This window comes from Pavona decussata, unplaced genomic scaffold (genome assembly GCF_977016875.1).
Source record: "Pavona decussata unplaced genomic scaffold, jaPavDecu1.1 SCAFFOLD_32, whole genome shotgun sequence".
NCBI lineage: Eukaryota > Metazoa > Cnidaria > Anthozoa > Scleractinia > Agariciidae > Pavona > Pavona decussata.
Window position 1 is genome coordinate 2,907,865 of NW_028145455.1, and position 12,376 is coordinate 2,920,240.

Here is a 12,376-nt window from a genome sequence, read left to right on the forward strand (position 1 = left end):
CCATGCCTAAGTCTTAAATGTAATACACAACTGATTTATTTACGGTTGAACTCGACCTTGGGCAATGGAGATGAATTTATTTATCTTCAGACTGACATGGGGGAACATCAAGAAGTCAATCCGAGATCGACAGATCGACGGTTTTGAAATTCAACGTCTTTCGAACAAAACGGTCTAATTCTACCGGAAGTTTTGGAATAGAGGAAATCGAAAGCGATCAAACTCCGAATTTTCCTGAGAGCCGTGCAAAATTAACCGGTTAAAACATTTATCAGTCGATTAAAGCCAGTAGTTATAGTTAATTTCTCGTTTCCTAGCCTTTGCCAATAAGTGGAAAATTTTCCTACTTGATAGTTAAAACGGTCTAATATTTAAAATTACGCGAGAGATGAGAGATTTGTCTCCAAGAAATTCCCTTAATAGGCTGGATTTAATTGTAACATGCAGTCTTCAAATTAGCTCCTGCTATGGCAAGATTTTTTTCTGTTGTTCTTAGCAATAAACGCTCCCCTCACAAATGCAACACCTATGCGCTGGCTAGTCAAGTACTCACGCGTGGAGTGATTGACAGGTACATCCGGTTAGGTTTCTTAACTAAGCGCACACAATAGCGTGTTTAATAGGCTCAGCATAACAATAGAGATTATCAACAGGAGCCTTTCTAAAGTATTGGTTCCTTCCGTGGTTAGCACGCGGTCGGGTAAACTGTGCGGAAGCAGAGCTGACTTAAATTTGGTCGTGGCAGACTTGAAGCATAGAAATGAAGATGTGGAGAATGAACAAGCTAAGAAGTCCAGCTGCAGGTGATGATACTGTGGAATTGATCCACGAGGATGGAGGTTTAGATGTGGAGTACCGGCTGCGTCAGTGTTGCGGTGGAAGCAAAAACCGAGTGCTAATCATCCTGATCGTGTCGCTTTTAGTCGCGGGGACTTTAGCCACTTTGACGTATTTTCTCGTAAGAAGTAAGTTTGAGGTATGTGCAGTGAAATGTTTCATACACCAAATACTTATATATGTTTCTGGCGCATACCCATCGAACCGCGGCTTCACTCCGAGGGATAGTGACCGCCACGTTTCGTTTCACCTGTTGTCACCTCGTGGTCTTCCCCGAGTATAGTGTAGTGCTTTCGGATTCGTGCCAGTTCATATTTTTGGGCCTACTCTTTCCTTCGTTCAACAACGAGATCGGTGTTAAGAAAAGAGGTAAATGACTGAGAAAAGAACTGCGAAGAATAAAACTATCAAAGAGCATATTTATAGGGACTCTCGATGGTTCATTTCGGTGGATATCTGTTCCGCTGGCGTAAATTGCTTCTGAAATTCGGATTTAGTCGGAGGGAAAATCTAGTTTTCTTCGGCTCCTTTCGTAACACTCGTATAAAGCGAAAAGAACTACTAATTGCTTTCGTTTAATTATATTGTTAAATTTGGTAAAAAGGTCAGCTAGCATTTTCTTCCGTCTTATGAAGGAGAGAACAGTGGTGGCATAAAAAGCCCAAAACAGCGAAAATAACGAAAAAGCACAACGGACACACAAGTGGTGAGTTTTTTTTAATCATCTTACGTAAAAATGAGGATATTTTAATATATTTAGCGTTCTAAATGAACGATATTTTATTCCCCATACAACGTCTTATAAAGCGCTCAAATTCTCAGCGGTTCTCATGTAACCTAACACCGCGTAAGATGAAAGGTCACGTTCCAACTCACACAGCCGTGACGTATGCATAAATCAATAGATAATTAATTTTACGCTTTCTCTAAACGTGAGCTTGGGACGCCTGTGGTTTGTCGTGCTGTCGGCCGCATAGTTACTCGTTTTGATTGATGGATGATACCGTTTTATAACGTCAGTCTCCATGCGCTCTGCACCAATTCAGGTAGTATAAGCTGGAATTTGTCTCGGAATTGGAAACCATTAGCTTCGATCCGGCAATCTCTTCTGTGTTGCTGGTTGGTTAGGATCCAGCGATTCAGCAATCTTAGCGACTTAGTGCATTTCTTCTTCAAAACCGCCCCTAAAAACCCGCTGATTCACACGTCACATTTGTTCGCTGCTTACAAATAAAAACAGCGCAAGTAAGTGCACCTATTGTTTTACAAAATGGTTTTAATTATTGAGCTCCATTGATCATTGGAGTGATAAAACCAGATAATTCTCTGAAAAAAAATCTGAACAATCGGGATAAAGGATAAGATAGTTTGTAGAGATTTCCTTTATCAATAATCTTTCTGTCCCGGCCGTGATGCATGTCAAACTATTCAATAGAAAGGGAAAGGTAAAATATAGTTCTCGAAGACGAGTGTTCAGTGCCAATATGTAGAAATTATTCCAGACGTTTCGGGCTTAGCCCTTCATAAGTGGAACAAGATTTACGTTAAAAAGCTGGCTTGCGCTATGAAGTCAGATTTAAAGTTGTAAGGTGCGCGCGCGATGTGCGCGTGACGACCTAAAGATATTGGAAGTCGGAGTTCATTCCGCGCGGCTGACTGGTGCCTAGTCTGAAAATAAGGCGCATCTCCTTACGCTTTCGTTGCTTGTTTCCGTCGCAGAGCATAATTCCACGGACTTTTGCGTCCTGGATAGTGTGGCCATTTGTATTCAATAGTCCTGTTTGATTTCCTTGTCTATTTAATGAGGTATTGGCCGCATTAATCAGGCGTAAAGTGATTGAATGTTCAAATACCGCATGGAATCCATAAACAACTTCTGTCTGTATGTTCTTGTTAGCATCTTCGTTTTTAATCAGTGAATGGTTGTCGCCTCTGCGACTAAGAGTCGCCTCTGCGACTAAGAATTTTACATTTCTTTACATTTTGTGTTTATCATTCGAAACCGGCTTCGAAAGTGTGCTGTGCCATGTCGTCGTCAAGTCTACCGGATAGGCTTTACTTTTATTTTATGCTTGCTCCTTGCTCCTTTCGATAATGCACTGCAGAACAATTCGAAACTCAACGCGTCCTTAGGCCGTCCCTCGATCATTCGAGCTACTGCAAATCGGCTTGTTCAAATTCATCCTGGCGCCGAATGTGACGGTCAAATGCCCATCCCCAAAAAACAAAAACAGTCACTTTCTTTTTTCAAGTTTCTTCAAGTTTCTTTATTAACAAAAAAAAGATCGCCTCCAGCTTTTCTGCTATCAATGTGTTGAATGATAAAACAATTATCCTGCTCAGGCTTGCGGAATATGGCCTGATTTTAGCCAAACTCAGCCTACGGCCTCGTCGGCTAAGTATCAGGCAATATTCCGCGCGATTTGTTAAACATTCTATTAACATATCTTTGCATGCGGTTATCAAGTTAGCTATTTATCGAATATTAAAATAACTATATAATACTGAAATATTAATAGTAAAGTATATGCAATGCTAAATTAACGTAAGTTATGGTTGTTCAAAAATGACTTTTGCAGATCAATTTTAAAATGCATGGTTTCGTATGATTTCAAAGAATGCTTTCGAATATCCGAAGACGATCCTATGGAGCTACTTCTGCTCATTACTTTTGCATATTACTCTTTTAACTATGTAGCTTTCTAATGCTCCTTCAAATATGGAGCAAAGCTTGTGCAATCCCTTGCTTTTAGCCACGACGCCGGAAGTTACGAAATAGAGGCAATCGAAAGCGATCAAACTCCGAATTTTCCCGAGAGGCCCGCAAAATTAACCGGTTAAAACATTTATCAGCCAATTAAAGACAGAAGTCGTAGTTAATTTGTCGTTTCCTTTGCCAATAAGTGGAAAATGTTCCTACTTGATAGTTAAAACGGTCTAATATTTGAAATTGTGCGGAGAGATGAGAGATTTGTCTCCAAGAAATTCCCCTAATAGGCTGGATTTATTTGTAACATGCAGTCTTCATATTTGCTCCTGCTCTGGACAGATTTTTCTTCTGTTGTTCTTGGAAATAAACACTCCCCTCACGGTTTTGCTCATCCTATCTTGTGTGAATATATCCACGTGCACCCTCACATAAACGCATTAAACGCATTTTTTTTTGTTGAAGATCGACATCCGACATCTACGCCTTTGACGCCACTGACGGAGACTGCGGCGCAGGAAGCTGAAAAAGACGGCGTCTGCTCTCGCAAGATGCCACGAACGTCTCATTAAAAAAAAACACAAAACAAAAAAAAAAAAAAAAAAAAGAAAAAACAACAACAACACTAACAACAACAAAACACTTATTATTATTTGTAGCATTGGAACGAAGTTGTCATATTGGCCGTGCCATCGCCCAATTTTTTTCTAGCGTTGAATTTAAATTGACAGCCATACGGCCGGCCGGGTTTTCTGGGAGTGAATCAACCTTTGACTGACCTCTTTTTCCTAAGGTCATCACAGACCGACATCTTCGCCTTCGACGCCACCGTCACCATCGACGCCATCGACGCCTCCGACGCCAACGTCACCACTGTCGCCAACGACGCCATCGACGCCTCCGACGCCAACGTCACCACTGTCGCCATCGACGCCCCACGCAAAAATTTGTAATACTACAAGGTGCTTCAACATTTCCCAAGGTTGGTAGCTTTTCTGGAGTTCAAGTTGATTCAATTAGGAGTATTAACTGTGCTCTTGAACATTTAGCTTAGCCCTGTTTCCCGTATTTGACTAGCGTCCTTGACATCACACCCACCTCTCCCCTATTCGTAAAACTCCATTATTTGCCTATGAGTAGGAACCACGACGCGGGGCTTTTGTTTCTCTACTAAGTCTTGGAGTAGACTTACTTTTAGACCAAAATTTCTGCTAGGCTGATCGCACTGCGTAGAAAACTTAACATGACAGCGACATGATAGAGACCAAACCGAGAATCAACAGAATGTGGCAACCGTGGACAGCTATTTCGAGCTGGTTGGCTCTCGTCAGCACGGTGTAGCACGGCAAAAAGTAGAACAACCAACGTGAGTCGAGTGGTCTGCCAAATGCACGTGGTAGTGATTTCAGATGGGCCCAAATTCAGACATCCGTCTACGTCAAAGCGCGTGACTACAAACAATGAACAAAATAACTGAAATATCATGTCGCTATCGCAATAAGTTAAACGAGAAAAGAAAAACTTTCCTTCACAAATACATGGCCAAACCATGTTAAAAAAAAGTACAGCATATCGGATCTTAAAAGATCTACGGTCCAAAACATAAAAGTAAACAATAAGCAAGGGACCGCAAACGAAAATGCTGCAAGTATACGCAGGATCTGTATATTTTTGGCTGATTAGATCTTTTTACAGATCCTGCGTTTTATTGCAGCATTTTCATTTGCGGTCTCTTGCTAATTGTTTACTTTTTGAACTATTCCCGCGAAAGGGTATGACATATGACAATTGAATTGTCATTGCTCTTTTTTGATTGGCTATTTGAACTGACGTATGACAATTAATTGTCATTGCTCTTCTTTGACTGGGTAGTTGAACTGTGGGGGCTCCAAAGGTCCCCTGGGAGTCAGACCTGTTCTAAAAATAAGTCTACTCGGAACTGAGGGTTGACCCAAGGAATTAATACAGATAAAGTGTCCTGTTCATGGAGTATGTAATTGTGAAAAGTGTAAATAAAATAAATACTTGGAAGGCTGGTTCATACGTGCGACTGAAACGCAAGCGCAAACGTTAGAACAAGCGCAAGCGACGTTCACACGTCGAACGCAAAACGCAAGCAAAATGAGATACGCAAGATACGAGTATCCCAAGATGGCGGCAATCTTGTTCCCAGAGTCCGCGTTACCTTTGACCAGTAGTCGGGAAATGAGGACGCAGGGAACGAGATTAAAGATGGCGGAGTAGGACGCCATCTTGGTTTGAACGTAAACCGTAGAAGCATGGAACGAGTATTTTTCATCTTGCGTTTTCGTTTACCTTTCAGTGGCCCCGGTTCACACGTGTGAAATGCAAACGCAAGCGCAAAAGCAAGCACAAGGAAGTGAAACAAAATTTCATTTCTTCTTTTGGCGCTTGCGCATGCGTTTGCATTAGCGTTGTGGTAGTTCACACGTGTGTTTGCTTGCGTGTGCTTTTACATTGCTCGTGTGAACCAGCCCGGAGGCTCGTGACAAGTAAAGCCGTTACTAGGTGTATACTGCTACGAACAGTTATGTCGAAACATGCCGTGTCGGGATAAATGAAGAAAGATATCAAATGAAAACAGAAATACGTGAAAAAATATTTATTTTAGTCTGAAAGAGGGTTTAGGCTTCTTGCTCTTGATCATACAACCAACCCCACCTAATGCTGGGAGGCTGCCCTCTTTTTCGGGGATCAAAAGCCACAAACGGCAGTTAAAGATGAAAAGCTGAACAAAATAGCCAAGTAAAACGCAAAGGAAAGATGCCTTATGAGTGATCTACCATGAATTCTACCGTTTATTCTGACTTTGATGAGAAACGATTTTGAGAAACATTTCAACAAGAAAATTAACGATAATAAAATAACATGACGTTTCGACGACTTCATATCGTCATTGTCAAACGAGTAAAAATGGAAATAACGGAAACGCATATTTATAGGTATTGAAAGTGAGAAAATAAATTAGCATGAAAGCATTCAGGTAAAGAGTTTCGCGCGAATGGAATCCGCTTGCGTGTTCAGTTTCGGTCTTTTGTTCTTGATCCACAGCATTTCGTAGACCAAACATTCAAATTTGTCACGGCATTTCTTTATGACCTTAAAGTTCTTAATTAAGTTGTTAGGTGTTAAACCATGCGCGTCCCTGAGGTGTTTTCCGATCACAGAATGTTTATGCTCCTCAACGCGTTGATGTAGGTGGCGGCAAGTGTACCCAATATAGTTTGTATCACACAAATCACATGTGAATTCGTATACTACACTTTGCTGATTGATCAGGGGAGGCTTTTCTTCTGTGACTCTCAGATGATCAGCGATCTTTTTGCTCGTGAACACCGGCTGTAGTTCTTGATTAATTTTAGTTCCGAGGTCGCCAAGTTGCCTGCGAACCACGTCCGCCGATTTCTGATCTTTAAATGGCAACGTAATCCGAACAGGGCGGTCAGAAGGTGTTTGAACTGGGTCTATTCTGACTTTAATTCCATTAAAGATATTTCCAGTCAGTTGAATAAAGGAGGTGACCCATGTGCAGATTTCTACTCCTACACATGCGCTGGCTTCTTCAAAAGACATCATCTTGGAGTTAATCAGAGTAAGGAAAATGCCTTCACAGTCCTCAACGATGACAATATGAAGGTTTTACAGGATGCGCTGAAGAACGCTGACTCCAACTACCCTCAGGTATACAACCAACAATCATGAAATAGAAACTTAGCACAAACTCTAGTTATTTACTGTTATCCGTATAACTACTCCAACAGGAGATCATTGTTCTCCCTCCCCTCCCTCCACCCTCCACTTACAGTGTTAAGGACACTGCCTCCATTTGCTGCCGTGCATTCACTACCTATTTTTAGCAAAAGGAGGCAACTTAATCAACCAATTAATTAACACTACCGCGGTACAAACTTAAATCGCGCTCACCAACCATAAGGTATCATATACTTTTTTTTTTACACAGAGCTCATCGATTAGCAAAACCACAACCATCTACAATTCATGCCTTAACACAACTGCCATTAACAACCGAGGGAAAAAACCTTTGGAGGACCTTATAGAGAAGTATGGCGGCTGGTCAGTGACTGGAAGGGGATTGAACTCATGGACAATCCAACAAAAGATGGGAAGAATTGTAAGGGACCTGAATGTACAGACCTTGCTGTCAGTATCTGTCATGACGGATTTTGAGGATTCCAGCAATCACATTCTAAAGGTAAGCACAAATGAAGTGTACACGTCCAAGTCTATGAACTGATGGAATCAAGTTTCCCTTGTTATAGAAATAATGATGCTTGTGCAGTTGAAATTATTCGATTTTGGGAGAAACCTTTATTGAAATAAAGAAAATGGAGGCAAAAAGTTTAAATTTACAAATAACTGACTCTAACGCAAGCGTGTGGGTCTCGTATTTCATTAGTCCAAAATCAACTGAAAAAAAAAATCAACAACGACAACAACAAAAAAATAAACAAAAACAAAAAAAACCCTGCGAGTTGAGGTTCCTTGGTGACTCTGCAAACATCCGTCCGATTCTCTATGACGAAGAAATTAAACATTCTGGTATAGCCGGATGTCAACTGGTTTAACTGGCTTGCACAAGCTTGCGCAGAAATTGCTGGGAAATTGGTGATGGGTGATATGCTCTGGCGGAAGTTGATGATTCCAAAGCCATTTTGTCCGAAATACACTAGTGAGACGAATGCTGAGAAAGGCAATTGTGGTTGCCAACGCCAACGTCGCCAACGTCTTATATAGAGGCTATTATTTGTTATTAAATTCATTTTCTGTACACGAAAAATCAACAGTCGACTAATATAAAATCTATGGAGTGTATGCACGTAACGACATCGACGCCATGTTGGTTTCTCATTAACTTCTTTTGTTATGGTACACCAGCAGTGGTTACACCATCGTCATCTGAATCTCTAGGGATTGGTTGCATATGCTCCATATGAAAAGGATATGGAGAGTATATTGCCGTGTGAGAATCCAAAGAAGAAAAATTATCTCTTGCCTTGTGTTTGAACCCCCCCCCCCCCCCCTCCCAGGGAGTAACTCAGATGTCGAGACATTATATTTCATAGAAGGGCACAACTATATCTCCTACAGGAGAAACACCGTTTCAGTTACTCCGCTTAGGTAGTTTGAGTTTTTTGTTCGAATTTCTTAAACCATAATTGCATTCGACGTAGAATGAACGCGCCCCTAATACAGATTGTAGTGGAGATCGTATGGGACAGTCAATCGATCCGCGAATAGATCTTGTGACGCGTATCAGATCCCCCGCAGATTAAATTTCGTACCCAGAGACCTCAGGCTTTTTGGTCAGCGGGTGGGCGCCAGGAGAGACTATGGAAAATCCCAAAAAAATTAAATTTTTAGATTGGCTGCTCTGTTTTAGTCCCGTAACGGCTTCCATTGCTTTACCGCAGAAATCCTGCGGTAATAAAATTCCAGTATCCCAGAGTCCCTCCTGGCGACCAACCGCGAGCCGAAGAGCCTGAGGAGTACGAGATTGCCGCAGATTTTGAAGGGGTGGATGACATCATCACCAGCTTGGCAAAGAGCCTGGAATCGAGATCATCGAACTCACTCCCTAATTTTTGATTATTACCAGTTAGTTTTGTGTTCTGAAAACATCTTGTTGAAGAAGGGGATGTTAATTTTGAAACAAAAAAGTTAAAACAAGACCCCCTATGTGATCACAAGAGACCGTGCGAAACTGAATTGTCTGCGAAGAGTGAGGGTTAGAAATCCACATCTTTTGATCGATTTTAAAAGAGGCGGTAAAACTGACTTTTATGCCATCTATTTCAGATAGGCTCCTCCGTGTTAGGAATGAGTCAGGATTACTACGAAGACGCAAAGGTTTGTATAGGTGTCATTTTGTTGGGAAGCTAGTCCACGTTTCTGTTGGACACGACTTGTTGACTAGTTGTGGTGACATTTGAAGTTGCCTATGTAAGCTAGGGGAAGCCAAGAGTGGAAAGTGGAGCCCCCCCCCCCCCCCACCCTTTTCCCGTCGCTTGTTAATGGGTCAGCAATATTTCCTTGTCTAATCTAGTGTAATAGAAACTAATTTGTGGGTATTTCTCCCTCTGTCTTTAAGATACGATATGCTTACAAAACTTACATGAAAACCATAGCCCGTTTACTTGGAGGAGGATATAACTCAGAGCAGAAGATGATGAATATATACAACTTCGAAGCAGATCTTGCTGGGGTAGGTTACAGTAGATCCTGCAATTTAATCAACTCGAAAGCTTAAGAAAGAATAATTTGTCCGAGCAGGTTGATTTGTCTCTTAAAACATTAGTGTACCAAACTCTTTAATTTGAACAAATGTCTTTTCAACTCGGAGGGATTCAAGAAGGAGCACCAAAATTTTATCCCTTGTGGATCGAGTGAAACATTTGAGTTATGCAATTTTAAAAAGTGTCGAAATGTGGCCAAGACGTTTTCTGTTAACGAGGTTTGCATTCTTTCAATTAGGCCTAAGGAGTAACTAAAATACCCAGGAGGCCAAGAGTTGATTATAAAGAGTCAAGAATAGAGCGCCTGTCTTAGCAAATAAATCCTGTGTGATGTCCATTCTAAGTAATGTTGAAAGGCGCTCTAAATATATTCGACCGCCTGCTTTATTCCGACCCTCTGCATCATACCATTTATCAGTTGATGTAAAAGTTATGGCGCACCTTCCAGTGCATATATGATGCTGCCTTATCATGTCTGTGGATGTATTCAGTTTTGGCAAAGCTAAAGGCTGCCAGATACAGCCAGATCATCATCATCATCATCATCATCATCATCATCATCATTATTATTATTATGGCAGTAAAAACTTCTGGATGCCCAGATATCCTAAACAATGATTGGGCGGCCAGCCGTAGCCAATCAATGCAACGACCAAAGTCCTTACAATTAAAATCTCAACTCCTAATCATAAAGATCCTAGTAATTAATTCTAAAAGTAATTACTATCCATACAATCCTCAATATAAATACTAAAACTTCTGTTCCTCACGATGGAAAAACGTAAAAAATAAATAAATAAATAAATAAATAAAAAAGTATAATAAAACGCCTAATGTCCAGATCAAGGCGGCTATGAAGCTATACCATAACCCGGACCCATCTATGGAGGCAGTGAGACTGTTTGAAGAGAAGTCAGTGAAAGGAGGGCGGCACTCAGTTATCAAGGACGCGAGCAGGTATGCCGAGGAGTTGGGACTTCATCTGAGACTAGAGTACCCGGAACCAATGTGCGTCACTGACGACGGTAAAGAAGTAAATGGGAAGAAGGTTAAGGGGTGTATAGCTAAGGCGCGTCAGGAAGAAGTGCGAGCTAAAGCGAAGGAAGAAAAGTGGCAGGGGAAGATGATCAGTTATTATTATTATTATTATTATTATTATTATTATTATTATTATTATTATTATTAATGGTAAGTGTACTATTTGTTTTCTTTAGACAACAGCTGGTAAATCCTACACAGATGATGTGGTAGAATCACTCCGACAATATCATCGGTCAGGGCGCTCCCTGGACTCTCTGGATAACACAATATTCTACTTCTGTTTTGAAACAAATTTTGATGTACGTAGGTGGTACTGTAACATAGTCATTTTGCGCCTTAAAAAACAACTCAGAGTTTGTTCTAGAAATTGGCTGATGAGGGCCCCCCACTGGGCCCCCTTTTTCAAGACGAATGTGTTAAACTGGCCATTGACCTGGCTCCCGGAGGTTCGGATGTTCTGTTAAAATCAAATAAGAAACGTATGTGATAACAATCCAGCATTAACGCCTTGTTTTATGCAACTATCAATAGTAAACTGCAAGGGGAGGGGGAGAGGAAGGCCGGACATACGAGTAATCCCTCCTCCCCCTCACCCCCTGCACGGCTTGCACCCGCCATTCTTAACTTGTCCCGTTCACATACGTAAAAAACATCAAGGAACTAGGCTAGACGTAAGGCTATCTTGTGAGCTATTTTACGTGAAGAGAAAAGCAAAGGGGTTTTTAATGTACTTAGCTGAAAGGTGCCGCGAATAAAGGCAAGTAAGAAGAAGGATTGTGTAATGGGCCATTCAACAGTATGATTTAATTTATCCTTGGATTAAGAGGTAGCGAGCGAGTTTGGCGTGTGAAATTGATCCTTCGTCATTTAAAAAGCACTGCTTCTCTCTTTCAGGAAAGTTTTATTCTTCAGTTCCTCAACACTGCGTTCTCGTACCAGGGGATATCTTTCACTTCTTCGGAGAAGGTCTTTTATGGCTACGCATCCGTCTTCAAGGATATTGTTACCAAGTACAAGTACTCGTGAGTATTTCAACAAAGTGCTCAACAAGTAAGCAGTATTCACCTCTCACGAGCGCGAGCGAGCGCGACATTCGAGGACACAAGAAAAAGTTCCCGACGGACATCTAACAATACGTATGCATAAAGCTAATTCAATTAACGTTGTCGGGTTTTTAAGCCTTAAGTTTATGCGACAAGATCGGGGTAGTAGTATGGGTAGCTGTATATTTTATGGATTTTAATAATGGCCTTTAGGATGGGAGAAAATAGTTTAAACATTTACCTGTGATTTTTTTTTAACTTTAGGGGTGAGCCATAGCTTGGTTTGTTAAAGTTACTAATAAATGACCCCATTAATTACGTTACCTCGGCTTCGCTTAAAATCAAGACCTGTACGAAGCGGCCACTCGAACGTGACTCCAGTGACGAATTAGACGGAGATAAAATTCGTTTTCCACGCCTTGCATGCAAAAACAAGCAAGAACTGTGTACATTGTGGGATTTGGGAATTTACT

General features: G+C 41.2%; 1 protein-coding gene across 4 annotated transcripts in view; it reads left to right on the plus strand.

The window, feature by feature from the left end:
- The window catches only part of LOC146484657 (endothelin-converting enzyme 1-like), a 31,892-nt gene that overhangs the window by 6,624 nt on the left and 12,892 nt on the right, over positions 1 to 12,376 (plus strand). The window contains exons 1-9 of one of the 4 annotated variants that reach the window (XM_085104756.1): positions 669 to 965; positions 4,338 to 4,426; positions 4,475 to 4,526; positions 7,056 to 7,246; positions 7,527 to 7,778; positions 9,383 to 9,433; positions 9,675 to 9,788; positions 11,034 to 11,159; positions 11,755 to 11,882. In XM_085104756.1, the coding sequence (XP_084960882.1) occupies positions 761 to 965; positions 4,338 to 4,426; positions 4,475 to 4,526; positions 7,056 to 7,246; positions 7,527 to 7,778; positions 9,383 to 9,433; positions 9,675 to 9,788; positions 11,034 to 11,159; positions 11,755 to 11,882 (1,208 nt within the window). In that variant the 5' untranslated portion in view covers positions 669 to 760. Of the gene's footprint in view, positions 1 to 668; positions 966 to 4,337; positions 4,527 to 7,055; positions 7,247 to 7,526; positions 7,779 to 9,382; positions 9,434 to 9,674; positions 9,789 to 11,033; positions 11,160 to 11,754; positions 11,883 to 12,376 lie in introns of those variants that run through there. The other 3 variants (XM_085104755.1, XM_085104754.1, XM_085104753.1) reach the window with 3 other exon arrangements.